Source organism: Melanaphis sacchari, unplaced genomic scaffold, assembly GCF_002803265.2.
Source record: "Melanaphis sacchari strain LSU unplaced genomic scaffold, SCAv2.0 Contig134_pilon_pilon, whole genome shotgun sequence".
NCBI classification, from domain to species: Eukaryota; Metazoa; Arthropoda; class Insecta; order Hemiptera; family Aphididae; genus Melanaphis; species Melanaphis sacchari.
Window position 1 is genome coordinate 66,187 of NW_020270560.1, and position 17,666 is coordinate 83,852.

Consider the following 17,666-nt stretch of genomic DNA (forward strand, 5'->3'; position numbering starts at 1 on the left):
AAAAATAGTTAAAATCATAATCGTATTATATCAGTTAACTAAATAAAAATTATAACACATACCCGTAATATCCATTAGAACGATGTATGATATCATTAAATTATTATTTATAAACAAATAAGATAAATTAAGTATTAATTTGGCACTATTTTTTTTTATTTCCAGTAGTTATAAGTGAATATTTCGTTACATACAAATTATGCTCTAACTCAAATGTTGACTTCTCTAACTTCGTCAGTTTTAAAAATAGAAAAAAACTTTTTATACAAAAAATGTTTGAAAAAAAATAATCTATCCGAATATGTAAAAAAAAAAATAGTGTTTCCATTTAAAAAAATGTAAGTTGTATTGCGCATGCGCACACCAAAAGTGTTAAAAATTTGAAAATCATAAATAAATGTGTATTTAAGTACTATCTTTCATTCAGTGAAAACTCCATTTCAATACAAGGTCATCATATTAAAATATTTACCTCTTAGCGTGATCACACTGTATATATAAACTATAAATGCATTATTAAAGAAAAATGGAGTTGAACATTGAGTAAGTAATGAACAATCTTCCTAAATCATTCTGTATACTTACTTAACAAAAAAAAATTTAAAATAAATAGTAATAATGGGTAAATGTTTATAGTCTCAGTGTTAAAAAAAAAAAAAATCCATCTAAATCACTCTTGTACTACTTTGCTCACCTAGGCGTAGGATTTTGTACATTATATGAATTATGATGACGTGTTTATTATTCAATATTATAGCAATTAATAACTTACGAATCAATTGGACATTTTCAAAAGTCATCATTGTTAGTTTTTCCACGCTCTTATTTTATCTTATTGAGTTTTATAACCTTTTTAAAGTACTATTCACATTCAATTTTCTATTTTTAAAAGTACTACTAGTTTATGTATAGTTATAAATTATAATACTACTATTATTATTGAAACTCTTTGAAGACTTTTAAACTTGAGAAAAACGTTCATGGAAAAAATAAAACCATTGTAAGACCAATATAATATATTATGATTCAATCTCTTCACTGATAATCTAAGTTGTTTATATTTTAAATGCCATTAAACAAAATAATTTTAAAAATAACGTTTAACCCTATAATATCACTTATTAATTATTGAAAAACATAAATCACTAAACAGTCTATTCATTAACTAATCGCGAGTTTTTACTAATGGACAATGAATAAATAAAAATGTTTTGAATATTTGTATGATGACTTTGATGTATGCAGTATATATGGTAATATTTAAAATACTTTTATATTTACAACGAAAAACCCATTTACAAGTATGTATTCCTCGATAACTCGAAAACAAATATCACGTTTGATTTGTTTTGGAACTGGATACATTTAAACAGGTAAATATTATAATATATAGTAACTATACCAGTTTAATCTATTGCACAAGAAATAAAAAAAACTTATATATATATTTATAATACAATATTATATACTCGAGTATACATTATAGTCTATAGACAACGAAATACAAATATTTGCTATACCGCGTACCGTATACATCAATACATGTAGTTTTTCACTAACATTTTTTAACTTAATTGATCTCGAAAAAATAACAAATGTTCTTGCGTATGCTTTAAATTAATAGTCATGGAAATTGCAATTAAATAGGCATACTTCGAAGATACAAAGATACATTACTTTGCAAAATATTTACTTGGATGTCTGTAAACTTACTAAATTAATTTCACTTTCTCAACAATAAACTTCTTAACTTTGTTATTTTTCGGAATATATTGTTTATCGGACTGAATAAAATGTTAATCGTGCCAAGGTCCATTTCAAAAGTAAAGAAAAGTAAAATCTAAAAGTGTATAAAGAATCAAAGAGTAATTAGTTTTAATTATTATATTTTAGTGAGTATACTCGAATTTAATGGCATTAATGGCGAATTAATCTTAAGAGATTAATGGTGTTACTATTTATTTCTCTTCCTGTTAACTATGCATTAAACATCTTCATTTTAAAACTTAATTTGCTTACAAAAATGATTTAGGCTATTATTATTTTATATTTATTTGGAAATTTAATGTATTAATGTATCATGCCTTATTTATCCTTAAGTTTATACATTGAATACGTAGGTGTTATAATGCAGCAGCTAAATTTAATTAATAGTACTTTAATAATTATTATAATATTATCAGAATGTTAAGAATTTATTTTAGAGTTTGAATTACCTAAAAATATTTACATACAAATAGTATTTTATGAACTTGAATTTTTTTAGTGTAACTCAAAAATGAATAATCGTATCTATTTTTGAATATTTCACCAAATGTTAATGTTAGAATTTCCAACACATTTTATCATTTTCTAAGTATTTTTATTCTTATTAAGCCATTTATAGACATTTAAAAACCACTAGGATTATTATTTTTTTGAATTATAATGAAAAAATCCAAAATAAACTTGGTCAAAAACTGTTCATTAAGTATTTCCATTTTATCAAATTACAAAATTTACTGGGATTATCCTATAATAACAATTTTATTTAATCTAACTTGAAATCATTTTAAACATTTTAAATATCTTGTTTCAACGTGATGACGACAAGCACAATAAATTATATAATAAACATGAGTATCTGATAGTTAATATACTCAGTACGAAAATATGTAGTTAAATATATTATATTTCAGTGTAAAATTATCAAATACCCCAAGTACTATTATTATTTTTTATTATGATTAGATATTAAATTATAATGAAAGATATTATTTTTATTTTATTCCTAAAATACATCATTCGTGAAAAAATTTTAATTTATGTCATCGTATATAATATAATATTTATGTGATTGTATCATGTAAATAAAATATTTAGACATCATAATGATTAATAATCATATGAACCTCAATATAAGATTCAATGCAGTTCATCAACAATGTTTGTTTTTTCGTTATGTTCTTATTATAGATCTATTTTTTTTTTATAAATTTGGAACATAAATTCAAATGTTAAAAAAAAAAAAAACCTTAAAATTGCAATCAAATTCCCGGTCTTTTATTTACAATTCGCATGATTCTTTTATTCGTATACCGTCCTGTTATTAATGAGATGTATTCTAGTAATAAATGTATTATAATGTCACGTACCGAATTTTTACTTTTACGTCATGGTATACTGTTATTTATTTTATGTACATTCAAGTACACTAATAATTAATTTACTATGCATAGTATTACTTCATGATCCTCTGTACTCATTTCAAAAATTATCTGCGTTAAACTCTTTAAATACAGTCGGTATCTAATTCCTTTTAATAAAACTTAAAAATTAACTAATTATTTATCATTTATTAAACGAATTTTAAATTTTATTTATTTTTTAAGAAAAAAAAGAATATCACTTCATTTATTATTGTATCTCTGTAACTCGTTGTTTAAGCATCGTTATTCGTTATGTATGTTCTTTCTCTTTTAATTTTTGGTTCTATTAATACTTTATTGAATTTCTAATTTTAAGAATTTTATTTTGTTAATAAATTATGAATAATAATATAACTTTGTAACTATCATAGTAAGTACTCAAATTTTCCAAATCTGTTATCAAGAATCTAATGTCCTTAGTTGACAAAATTAATTAACTCAAAAACAAATCTTTTAAATTTATATCTAGACCTATTGATATTTAAAAAAAATAATTCTGCTTTGTAATTTTACTATTTAGTGTTAAAAAGGTCGTCACTACTCACTTTTAATAAAAAAGTTTGCCCCTAGGCTCATATAAACTGAAGTATTTGACATATTAGTATTAATTTGTTTATATTATTAAGAATATTTATTTTTCCAAAATTCATGAATTGAATAAACGAATTAAAAAAAATTATAATTGCGTGCATGCTAAGTAAATTACCTTGTCTACTTTTTAAAAGGATGCAAATGATAAGAAATTCAAATGGCATGTTTAATATAATCTTCATTTGTATTTTAAAATTTAAAATTTTACACTTGGTAAAATTCATCTCAATTACTCAGTGATAAGTAATTATGAGTTTCTAATTGTCTATGAATTGTATTTTGATATAATAGCCTAATTATTGATTTATTTTTAACTTTATTGTTATAGTATAACAATAAATAGGTATATAAATAAGTATTTTTAACTAGTTTATTTTTTAACTTAAATTGTATTTATTAAAATATAAAAAAATTAATTTATTTTATATCGAGAAGTTTTATTTAACTTTGCCCCTGCTTTATATCTTTCCGAGCACTTTTGTACTATATAATACTTATAGTCCAGAGATATACAATTATGTCAATACGAACATAACTTTCTTTATTATCTTATTTTTAGTTATACGCAATGATGATTAGTAAAAAATAGTTTAAGTTATTTACAAAACTTTTGATTTATGTTCTAAAACGGTAAATTTTATCTTAGATATGTTTATGTAATACATGATATTATTAAAGGAGTTTAAAAAGAAATCTACTTAATTTTTTTTCACGGATTACTTATTACACGTATAAAAGACAAGTGTCATACGTTTCCATTTGACTTATGTTATAAACATTAATATACACTCTGAGAATGTTAGAACTTTTATGTTTTATAGTTTTGTGAAAGTGAGAATCGACTACTGTATGTAATAATTCTGTATAATATATTAACCAAAACAAACCATTTTAATTTTCATTATAATAATTATAATAATTATAACATATAATATGTAAGCAATTGGAAATTAAAATTGAAAACGATAATAATTTAAGTAACAGTAAAATGCTTCAATTTACTACCATAAATATTTTTTAGTTTACAACAAAAATCTAAGATCATTTAATGAGAAATCGTTATCTATTTTACTTGTTAATATCCAATGTTGTTAACACTTAAATTTCAAATGCCCCAAAAAAAAAAAAAAAATTTGTAAAACTAAGAACAACTTTTTTAAAAACCCACGAGGAATATTGTACCTTGTTGAATAAAGTTTTTGAGCATAATTTGTTTTTGTTTTCATTTATTCAAAATGTCCGTGTTAATTTTAAATATTAATATGGTTATTTGTTCTTGAATTACAACAAAACAACAAAATATATTTTATGGAATGGTTTCGTTTAAAAATTCACGTTTTACAACTTTATCTTCATTATTAAGAAAATTATTGTCATTTTTTTACTTTTGACCTGTGACAAAGAAAAAATATAATTATTAGCTACATTCATTTTGTTACCAAAAATTATATTTAATTGTTAAAAAAAATACGTCATTTTAAAATCAATACATTTACCGACCTGTTTAGAATATATAATTATTAAAGACAATAATAACGTTTTGGAGGGAGCACACTTGACAGGTACAGCCAATAGGAATAAAGGTTTTGAAATAGTCACGTAAATAATAATGATATAATAAATATAGTAATATTAAATCTGATTTAGATAAATAAGTAATAACTATTAGGTACCTAATAATTATACTATACTCATAAAATGGTTTTCAAAAGTGTACTGATAAATTTAAGGAATTTTTTTAGATTAAAAATACTATTATTATAATTTATATAGTTATTTATATTTATATATATATATTATAAGATATACGTAACATTTTATAATTAAGAAATAACATATTAATTACATTGTTATAATATTGTATGCGTACTATAGGTACATTTAATAATATCGTAATTTTATTTCGTATATTTTTATTATCTACTTAAATATATGTTATACTTAAATCATTTTTTAAGTGTAAACAGTTATATAGGTACTATATTTACTATCAGTTAGTGCTCGCATAAAATGTACGATTGTTCCTTATACACTATAACTGTATGTTTAAATAACTGAGTACATTCTTATATAGCTATATATATATATATATACCTAGGAGTTTAAATATTTATCGAAGGTGGGAAATTTTACAGTTACGGAAGCAGATAAAAATTGAATCTCAACGCGCAATCGTTTTAGATTTGTATTCATGTTTTCATGAAAAAAAAACTTATTATTATTTTTTAACCCAAACTAAATAAAACTAAAAATATATTTGGTATAAGTCACGAATTAAGAATATATTCTTATACTATAGTATAAATGCAAAATAATAAGAATATTGGTTTATTTTAACTTAATTTTTTTTATTAAAATTTAATAATTATGTGTTTATAAATTAATAGAAAATACATAGAATATTATAAAAAAAAAATTGTATTATATCTTTGTTTACATAATCAAAAAAATATAGTTTTAGTATAATAATATGATTTTTAATTACAAATTAACGGTAAATACATAAAAGAATAAAGCAATACTAAACATTTACAACTTTGAATGTGTTATAAAATCTTAATCATTATACCTAATTTCCCATATCGGCTAAATACAATTATATATGTATATACGTAAAACATAATATTATTAGTTATTATTAACAGAATATATTTAATCGTTTTATTATTCTTGACACTCCTATCGGATAAGATACTTGACATAGTTTGGTAATAATAAACACTAAAAAGGATTATAACACGAAAAACTTTGAAAAAAATTAAAAACGTTTTAAAGATTATATTTTATCATTAAGAATTATTATATATTATACGCGTATATGTGCATTGACACGACCGTGTTGTATTGTAAAAATATTGCTCTAGTGGCCCATTTACATACTGTTGGATGTTATCGTAAAATATTGGGCGTAGGCATCTATACGACGGACCTTCCAAATTAATTCTTTCTTGTAACCGCGTTCGTTTTTGTTTTCACTAAGGCATATGTTTTGTATTCAAAGAAGACTGTGTGGATATATGGTACGTAAAATATTTTGTCACCATCATTCGTTTAACGTTGTAAAGGTAATCGATATTGAATCGGATTTAATTTTCAAATTACGCTTATTTTTATTACATACTTTGTAATAAAATATGATATAGTACTGTTTAGTTACTTGTTTTTTTAACTGTAAAAGAAATTTAAATAGATGTAAATTTAATATATTCGATAAAACTTTAGAATTGTTATCAATTTTGATAATTACGGCTTTGCAAGATGTTGAATAAATTACAATGACATGTCATATTCAGTATTCTATGATTTGTATACTTACATATATGTGGTAATAATACATTTAATAGTAATGTCATAGTTTAAATATTTTCCATATATTTTTACACCTATCTTAAATTTTTGATTGATTGTTTCACTCATAACTTAATTAACATTTTCCAATTTTCCATAATAATTATACTAGATTTTAATCCAACACAATAATATAAATACTATGAGTAATAATATGTATCAATAATCTAATGAAGGTAATAAAAAGTTAGGTATGATAAATTCTTGTTATTAATACTTCCTTGTATTTATAGAGCTTAGGTATATAACAAATTATCAGCTTACTCCAAAGTAAAATACTGGGTATGCCACATATAAGAATGATATTAAGTGTATACTAATAATTTATTATTATTTGTATATTATTGTTTAGTTTAATTGCACTTTTAATACAATTAAAAGTTTTAATATAATTTCAAAATAATAATAGATAAAAACCAACTAATAAAATACTACACATTTATATTTTCATGAATTTATTTGGTTTATTGTTGATTGTTTTTCTTAATAAATATTAAATTTGATTGACTCTAATTTATGGTTAAAGAAAAAAAAAAAAGTTTGATTAAGAAGTTAACTTTTCCATCAATTTATTTTATGATAATTATTAGAAAATGATGAAATTTGAGAAAATATTGAGAAGTTTCACTGTTGATATCTTAATATTGATAAAAAAAAACCATAGCGTTTTGGGTATAACGGGGTAAGTTGACTGATTTAAGGTTTGAATTATTACTCGGCTACAACTAATGTATAAATTATCTTGAATTTTTTACTGGTAATTTATAGTATATATTAAGAGTAAATAGTAATTTTTAGTTTCTTAATATTTACTAACTTTTATCTTAAAAATAGTTTTAATCCTTCATTAAAGTGAAAAAAAAAAATCAAAAAATGTCAGTTTTTTAACCACAGTTCATAGTAGCGGGACTAAGGCCTTTTGTATTCTGCCACTTTAACGCCTGCATATACGTACATTAGTAGTCGATCTTGGCCAAGCGATGCTTCTCAGTTGATCGAATCAGTATTACACAATACTATTACAAATTATAATAAATTTTTAAATTGATTATGTATTTGCTTTGTGTTGCACTGTAGATAATTGCGTTCATAAAATGTATCATACTTTTACATGATTATATGAATTATAGAGTGAGTGTACTTAGGTACATATAATTTGTTAAACTTAAGTTTGTTAGTTTATACGAATACCATACAATTGTTTTGTAGATATATTTACATAATATAATATATTATTAGTTCCGCTTAGTGTGATTACTGATAACATTTGTAAGTTAATTTGATTTTGTTAAACATATTTTAACTACTCATTTTAATTAGGTATATAGCACAGATATATGTGCTAAAATTTTGTTTCATACTTTTATGCATTGTAAATGTATTTCTTGTATATAATGATATTCATTATTTATTAGTTTCTGATTTATCTAAAAAAAAAGATTAACTTAGTAAATTCATTGTTGGTTTCTATAAATGTTTAATAATTCACCGAGTTGAAAAAAAATACATATATAATTATTAACTTAAAACTATTTTATATTTTACTATCAACTGAATTTAACTCGGTTCAATAAATATTGTCAATTTGCTCAGTCTTGTTAGTTAATAGTTATTAAGTAATTGTATATTATTTAATGCACAGTTTCGATTTTACACATACAGATTTATTATAACATACTGTAGATATGCGTATAAATAATGGCAAGAATCAAATAATAAAAATAATGTTAATACAATATGTTGTGTTAACCTATTATAAAAATATGTTTTTCAATAAAAAATTCACAAGATGAAAATAACCAACACGATTTTCAAAATATCGTCGGTGCGAGTTGTGTACATATTATAAATTATTATAGCAGCGAGAGCTATCGCGAGTATAAAATGTAATAACGTATTATAAAAAAAATGAAAATTAAGGGCCGACGCACGATGGTCTACGAGAAGGTGGGGATTTCAATTGTGGGTGGAAACAGGACGTGAGATGTTATTAAATAAACGTATCTATCTCACAACCCCCGGAAATTTACGTAATAGCCGATGACCCATGAGTTATTTCTTCGATACGTTCGCGTTCCACGGTAGTTTGCATAAAAAATCTTTTTATTTTGTCCTTCGATATACAGACACGTATGTTATCACGATCGTTGTATCATTCCGCGGAGGCCAAAGCGTATCCCGTCCACAATCGACAATGTGTTCTTCAGTTAATATTCAGTCTTAGTCGACGTTTGACGTGTGTGTGGCGTGCGAGTTTCATTGCGACTCACAACAGCTTCCATGATAATATCGTTTGTAAAATCGTGTTCTTAGGGAAGGAAAAATAATAATTTTACTTAAGCCCGAAACATGTTTGTAGTGAATAACCGTTTTAAATATTAATAATTGTCAGTATACAACGTATTTCAATAATATAATATAATATCTACTATGTGTTATTGTAAAGTGAGTTATTTAAAAAAAAAAAAAAATAAAAATATTTATTCAAATTTAGTTTCGCGTGTGATTTTTAATACTTAAATTTTGTCATTTATATATATATATATATATAAATAATATTTATCATAGATTTTAACTCGCCGGTCCGACTCCGAAATTAACATTTGATCGGAGAAGAAAAAAAAGCGTACGTGAGACGAGTGATAAATAATAATTTATATACTGTAAACGATTTCGAATAGTCCAGTTATTCTGCCTTTCTAAGGTTTGTGGGGTTGGACATTACTATATTTTTAATCACTATGGAAACGATATTTTCTTCTTCCGGCCAGTACAACACGAACAGCATGGGCATGACTGAATTGCGCGAAGACGATAAAAGTTTTTGGGTAAGACAAAATTGTGTCTCTATAACATTTGATATTCTATTTTGAAAAAAAAAAAAATGAAATAATAATTATAATATATATATCAGCTAGCTTAATATAGAGGACATATGTCGTACCGCCGTCGCTGTGTTTTGCTTTTCGATCAATTTGAGAGGCGTGTACAAGCTGTAATTTGGCGAACGGTCATATTGTCCCATAGTCTACTTTTGTCTTAATTTTTATTGATATATTATTATTATATATATTATATATATTATCAATACAATTATTATTATTTCCTGATAGAATTACGAAAAAGTGCAATGTAGGTTATAGTGTAACATTAAGCGCTCTATATTACATGAGTTTCAACAGTAAATGTTTTTGAACGAACACAGTCGTAGCAATATTAGAATATATGAACACCAACAACGTTGTATATTATTGTAATAATAATAATTATATTATTTATCTCTTATTACACCTATAATTCACCTAGAAGTCCCAGGCAGAGGCCTAGGTATTGGTTATCATGGCGTTCTAATTATTACCTATAACTTTAAAAACAATAGTATTAAGATAATTTGAACATTTATTTATTTTTTAGGTTTTATCAAAAAATCAGTAAAGCACAGGAAAAAAATATAAAAAGAATAAAACCTTAATGATACTGTTTGACACTCTCAAAAATTTGCTACCCTAGACTATTTTGAAAAACTGCCCACTTAACGCAGAACTGAATAAATACCATTAATTCTTATTAATACAGTTTTTTTAAACATTTTATAGTATAATTGGTTTTTATAATTATAATTATTATTTATTTTACAAGCCTGGCAATGAATTTTAAGACGAAATCATGACGTTTAACATCTGTTTTACTTTGAATCCCAATAATATTATTTATTATATTATATTATATTAAGTTAAAGTTTTTTTTTTTTACTTAAATTTTTTAGCTAATGCTTATCGAAAGTTATGTTTTGTTAGTCATCATAAACGGATGAGATAAAAGCGAGTTTTAAACGTTTTTAGCCACTATAAAGATAATAATATCTTTTGTTACATTATATTATAATATAACAATAAAGATGTTATGCAATTTTTGACTCAATCCACATTTCTTTTCTAAATAAATTTTATTTTATACAAATATTTACTAATATTGTTAATTCATAAATATCTGACGTATAATATAAAATTATTGTCGATTAGTTCGTTTTATTTGCGCATTATATATATTAAGGTAGAGAAATATGATATTTAATATTTACTTGAAAAGTGAGTTCATTAAAATAGTAAATCAAATTATTAACTGATTATAGCTGATACATATTTACATATCATAGTGAATAAATAATACTATCAAAAGGCTAGTTTAGTTGAATGTTTAAAGGTCTTAATTTTTTCATATTTAGTATTCCTCAAAAAATATTGCCAGGTGGTGTGGGAAAATTATTTGAAATTGTCAATAATAATGATGTTTATTTACCTAATCTACAGTTAACAAGAGTGAAGTACCTAATTGGTGTAAATATTATTTAAAAAAATATTTCTACATATTATTTAATAATTACCCAGTTATAAATGTAATTATTATTGCTGGCGGGTAATATAGATAATTTATAAATTTAAATTATTCAAAACCATTAATTATAAAATGTATGAAAGTACTTGGTAGGTAGTTATTTAAATTCGGTACGAAAATTGTTTATGGCATTATATTATATACAATTGTACTAGTAATATAACTTATATTATTTATTGTTAAAATATTGCCCTTGAAGGTTTGAAAATTATTTGAATTCTGTCTTAAAAATGTATTTATTTCTATTGTAATTTATTGCATGGTCATGTACTATATGATGTTGTAATAATAAAATAACGTTGTTTATAATAAATAAAATAATCATCAGGTATATTAAATTTATATTTTTCACACAGATAACAACGTGTTAATATTTATTTAACATAAAAACAAAATATTGATTGAAAATTTAATGTGCTTATGAAATATATTTTTAGTTTGGTTTGAATGATCGACAAAATATTTTAAGTAAAATATCGCGAAAATAATACATTGTAAAGAAATAATATTGTTAGTAAAATCGCATAGACAAAAAAAATGTCTTCTATAAAAAATAAATAAGCTGCTTTATAATGATAATTTAGTACATATTATATAACTTGAGTTTAAGTAAATATAATTAATATTTAATAGTTATTATTAATGATAAATAATAATAACCATTAATGATACAGGAAAAATATGGCAATAATTTTTAAATATAAATAACTAGAATTCAAGCATAATTTTATTAATATTTAGTAATTTTACATCAATTATTTAATAGCTATTTTAGATTCTGAGATGAGTAGTAAATGAAAAAAATGTATTGACTTGATATGTAATTTTATCATTTTTAAATTTTTTATTTTATAAATAGTACACGATTAAGTAGTAATTTTATAATTTTTCCTATAAATTATTATAAAAAATTGTTTGTTAGCTAATAAGTATTAACTATAATATTTATATTTGAGTTAAACATATTAAATTATAACTTTATTGCTGCTATAAAATATTTATACAGACGACAAATCTTTGTCAATATCATATTTTACTGGTGATATTGCTTTTTGGTATATTGATTTCATTATATTTTGTTGATATATATCTTTTTTTTTATTGTTTTTCATTCTTGGATATTTTCAGATTTAAAGAACTTGCGACAGCATAAACAAATAAAATAGAAATTAGAATTATATTTGTAATATACTTTACATTTCTTCTGTTACTATATTAATTTTTAATAGAATAACTTTCAAGTTCAATTTATGAAAATGTATTATTATTCTAATGGATGTAAATTATTCGATCATACTAATATGCATAATAATATGGTGAACGGTATTTGAATGCCGTCAGACTTGGCAAACCAAAGTCAGTGTTTTTTTTATTAATGTTTGTAGCTTGTAGATTTTTGGTGTGTGGATAATGTGCTTATGGAAAAATATTTTTGGTAATAATCGAGAGATTTTTTTTCGATGTAGTCAATATAAAAATGTAATATTAAAAATAAGTATTCTTTATGATAATATAAAAAATACATTGAGCATAATATTTAGTAATACTAGCGTACACTCTTGAGGTTCGATTTTAAATTAAACACATTTAAATAATTTATATTTTTATAGATAAATAATTCATTATATGCTCAATTTGTATACATAATTATTTTTTAATTTGTTTTGTTTTATTAATTTAATAATCATAAGAATGGTTTTTGTTATTATTATTTAATTATTTGGTTAAAGAAAGATAATTCATAAAATAGATTAAGAGTGTAACTACATGGCAATTAAAATATAAAGTAAATGTCGATAAGGTCGTTGTAATAGATATGTTAAATTTGAATTCAATGATATATTATTGTTTAATATATAAATTGTAAGCGAATACGGTCTATTACCTCTATGTATATTTCCTGTCGAGTTTTTTGAAATTGCTATTAGGTAAAGTAGTTTACTCTACTATTAGTAAAATAATATTACTATTTTATTGACATACAATAGGTTGAAATAGTTTTTGCTGAAAATATTGCATTTGAAAATATCATTGCGTGTATAAAATATAATAATATTCATAATATGTGTTTGAATTTCATTCAAATTAAAACTTAAAATATTTATAAAAAAAGTTATGCTTATATATTTTTAGATTTTATTGTTTGAGTATGGACTAGTAAAGAGAAACTTTTTATTACATTTTCAAGCCTTGAATATAAATATTGTACATTTTATGAATTTTCAACTGCAAAAATATTTGCAAATTTTCGTGATTTTGTCATAATTTTAACTACTAATGCTTATAAAAATAAATTGTATTAATCAATTGGGATCATGCATGCAATTTCCAAGACCTTCAACCTAGCAAATTTTTTTTTTAATATTTATAGAATAAAAATTAAATAAAATAATAATAAATATTTGTTATACTTTTAAATAGTTTAAAAAGAGTTAAAATATTTTTAAAAAATTCAGTATATAATGAAAATGATTACTTTAACATTTTGTAAAAATTTCAAGTATCTAAGGTTGTTTGTTTTTGAGTTACGACAAAAAAACAAAATACATTTTGCTAAAAATTGCAGTTGCCTAAAATTTTTGTTTTTTTTTAAATGTTATTTTTCCTGAATATATATATAAAAAAAAATGCTGGAAATTATTTTGGCTTCTCTAAATTACAAATTAGATTCAATTTTCTATTTTAAATCATTCTCAAAGTTAAAAATTGAAGCATTTTATTAATAACTTATTGTGTACACATACAATTTTCCGCATTTTTCGTTATTTAAATTTTTTTTTGGTTTTTTTTTTTAATTTTTGAGGAAGTCAGGTGTGCCGCGCGGCAAAGCTGCTCCGTCTAGATGCGTTTTAATATGCGTGTAAGTATGGAGATGGTTACGTGATATCATTCATATTATTTTTATGGCTCGTCATATAATAAACAATATAGTAGTATATTATAGGTATAGGTAGAGAATTTCAAATTTAATTTCTATCGTCACTAGTATAATTATTATCGTCTACCGCGATATCATTATAAACGTCTACGTGATATTGTTCATATAATTTTTATGACTTTCGTCAGATAACATAGCAACATATTATTATATATAGGCCGGACATTTTTTTCATAATATTATACACTCTAGTTTACGAGGTTTACCGAGCATCAAGGATGAAGTAATGTTAAGTGAAAGAAATAAAAATATTATCTTGATTGATGGATACAAATTTTGTTTTCATAAACATTTATCGAAAAATTATCAACGCTAGACTTATTGCAAAAATAACTGTTAGTTGTTTTTTAAATTAAATTAATTTAATACTATAATTAAGAAATATATGTCATAACCATGAACGAAAAAGCGAATCTTTAATAAATAGAAATAAAATAGCAATAGACTAAAACGAAAAGCATTCGATGATCCAGTTGAGAGTCCTTCAAGAATTATTCATAAAGATCTCAGAGAGAATGAAACAGATACATTTAATATCTATGGCTTACAATTAATTCGGAAAAAATACACATCATGCTAGAACATCGATAATGCTTAGGTAACAAAAAACCTAACAGAATACATGCAGCTCATATTGATTTTAACCCGAAGACAAACAAATATGAATAATTTATATTGATCAATGACAAAACTAAAAATATAATAATATTTTCATGTTCTATTAATTTAAAATTTTTAATTACGCATAATATATATATTAATATACTTTTAAAAGCTGCACAATAAGTAAAATTTACTTAACTGTTTACTATCCACGGAATGAAAAATAATAACTACATACCTTTAGTATTTCGTTTATTCTAAAACTATTTGTTAATTTTAAAGTATATTTATGTTGCTGTAAATGAAGTTTGGCCACCAGCATGATTTAGGGACCGTTGATTCTGAAACAAGTATGGTTTAGAAAAATTCAATTATTGGGTCTAGTCAAAGAATATAGAAATAAAAGCTCTGACATTGGTAAATATTTAAAAAAAAATGTCTGGGCTTTTGTTTTAAACCCACTAGATGTTAATAATTGCTTCACTGATGACCTATTTTACTTCAAGACTATTTAGTAAAATGTTTTACTGACTATATATTAAAAAATTATATACCTGAAAACTCACAATATCCTCCGAAAATGTGGACCTTATTTACATATTCATTGACAAGGATCATCAACAGTTGTGAATCGCTCCATTAAAAATGCAATGTTGTGTTTTATTCAACCTATCTAAACATTTACCAGGTAATAAACATTTTGTTAAATGTACAATGCAAAATTTAATATATTAAAATTAGAAGTATTCATAATATTAATATAAGAAATTATATTAAATAAAAATGAATCGGAGATCAAATGCAGCTGTTGCAATTAAACAAAATAACTCGATTTTAATATATACCTATACAATGTTTATCAAATAAATAATAATATTATATCGTACATTAAGCCGTAAATAGGTCTAGGTAAAACTAGTTATATAAAATCCACAATTATACATTTATTTTATTTTTTTTTTCATATAGAATATTTACAATTTGTGTTGGAATAGCACAATAAATAAATATGATAATTTATGTATATTTATTGTGAATAATATGAGTAGGGAGGCTAACCAGTGATAGAACCCAACGTGATATATTATTTTATGTTAGTACATCTGCAATATTTTTTTCTCGAGTCGATGGGTGAGACTTATGGGTTGAGTATTGGATAAGATTTGCACTACTAATGGGTTAGTATGGGAATGTAGCTTGGGATAAAAAGATCTATACAATTTGGTGGTTAATTGATCAATTGATTCGATTTTTAGGTCAAAGTGTAGTGTGGAGTTAGATACAAACCTAGGTGTGTAAGTTTACATACGGAAAATAATCGACTAGAAACCATGTGTAGTGGAGAATTTTGGACGGTTTATTACAGCCCCAAATCTGGATCGCATATGCCCATATTGGTCGCAAAAAATACATAATAAGTTTAATGTGGATTGAAAGTTTTGATTTTAAAATTGGACAAAATATAGATGAAGTCGGCTGTTGAAGGTTTTTCTTTTTAGTGTAAGGTGGGGGCCCCAAGTTAGTCTTTAATCAAACGTAATGTCGAGATATTTTACATCAATATATGATGGAATTTTAGTATTCTAAAAGTAAGTAGGTCTGTTCTTTTTAAAGTAAATATATATTTTTATTTTGACACACTTTGATTATAAGAGTATTTAGAAAATAATAAAATGCTGTATTTGGTAAAACAATTTTTAGAAAGTAATTTTTTATGCAAGCAGAATCCACAGTAATTTGCATAGGTCATTCATAATTTAAATGCAATTTATTGTCGATTCATTGATATTATAATGATATTCGAAGACTATTGGACCGGTCCAGCATAGAAAATGAAATCCATAGTAATAATGTAATTATATACGTGCCGGTTTCACTTAACTAACAAGACGATTGCGAATAATTATCGTACGTCGATGGCTTAGTAATTACTACATATCACATCTACTTAGTATTATGTTATTCATTTATTACAATGTTACGTATTGGAAATATGAAAAAAAAACGTTTATAACGCGTGGTGACTTTATTGTTCATATTATATATATATATGGTAACTACTACCTACTGTAATGATATGCTCACATATCATTGTTTATTATATATACATAAAATTTAATCAAATAAATTAACGGTCAAGTTGTCGCACGCAGACTAAACCCTATAAACATCCTTTCGCCACTGATGAAAGAAAACGATTTATATTATATGGTCACAAAGGGATTGACGCATGAGTTGTGACAATGTCTCGCAAAGCGTATGAACCAAAATTTCGTTAGCCACCAGAGACAAGCCATGGAACAATGAAGCTTTCTGTCGTCTAGAAGAAAGACTATTTCTTCGAAAAACGCTGAGTCCTTTTTTTGATGGCATCGCCTGCGACTCTGGCTAGCTTGACCAGGTCGTCTTCTCTCTTCAGTGCACGTGTACCAGTCAAGCCATGAGGGCATGAACACCAGCCAAGCTGTCGAGTGCATAAGCATCGACAAAATTATGGGTGCAGGCGCACCAGACAAACGAGCAAGAGCTCTTCCCAAAACCCACCATACAACATACACTGAAGACTCTGCGAGCGACAGCTGGACTTCTTTCTTTTTCTAAGT

General features: G+C 24.0%; 1 protein-coding gene across 3 annotated transcripts in view; it reads left to right on the plus strand.

The window, feature by feature from the left end:
• LOC112591457 (venom dipeptidyl peptidase 4) overlaps nt 1-17,666 on the plus strand; it is a 50,746-nt gene that overhangs the window by 2,990 nt on the left and 30,090 nt on the right. Inside the window, exon 1 of one of the 3 annotated variants that reach the window (XM_025335287.1) lies at nt 6,656-6,799. The exons of 1 other annotated variant lie outside the window; for it this stretch is intronic. In XM_025335287.1, the coding sequence (XP_025191072.1) occupies nt 6,764-6,799 (36 nt within the window). In that variant the 5' untranslated portion in view covers nt 6,656-6,763. Of the gene's footprint in view, nt 1-6,655; nt 6,800-9,726; nt 9,956-17,666 lie in introns of those variants that run through there. One more of the 3 variants, XM_025335285.1, reaches the window with a different exon arrangement.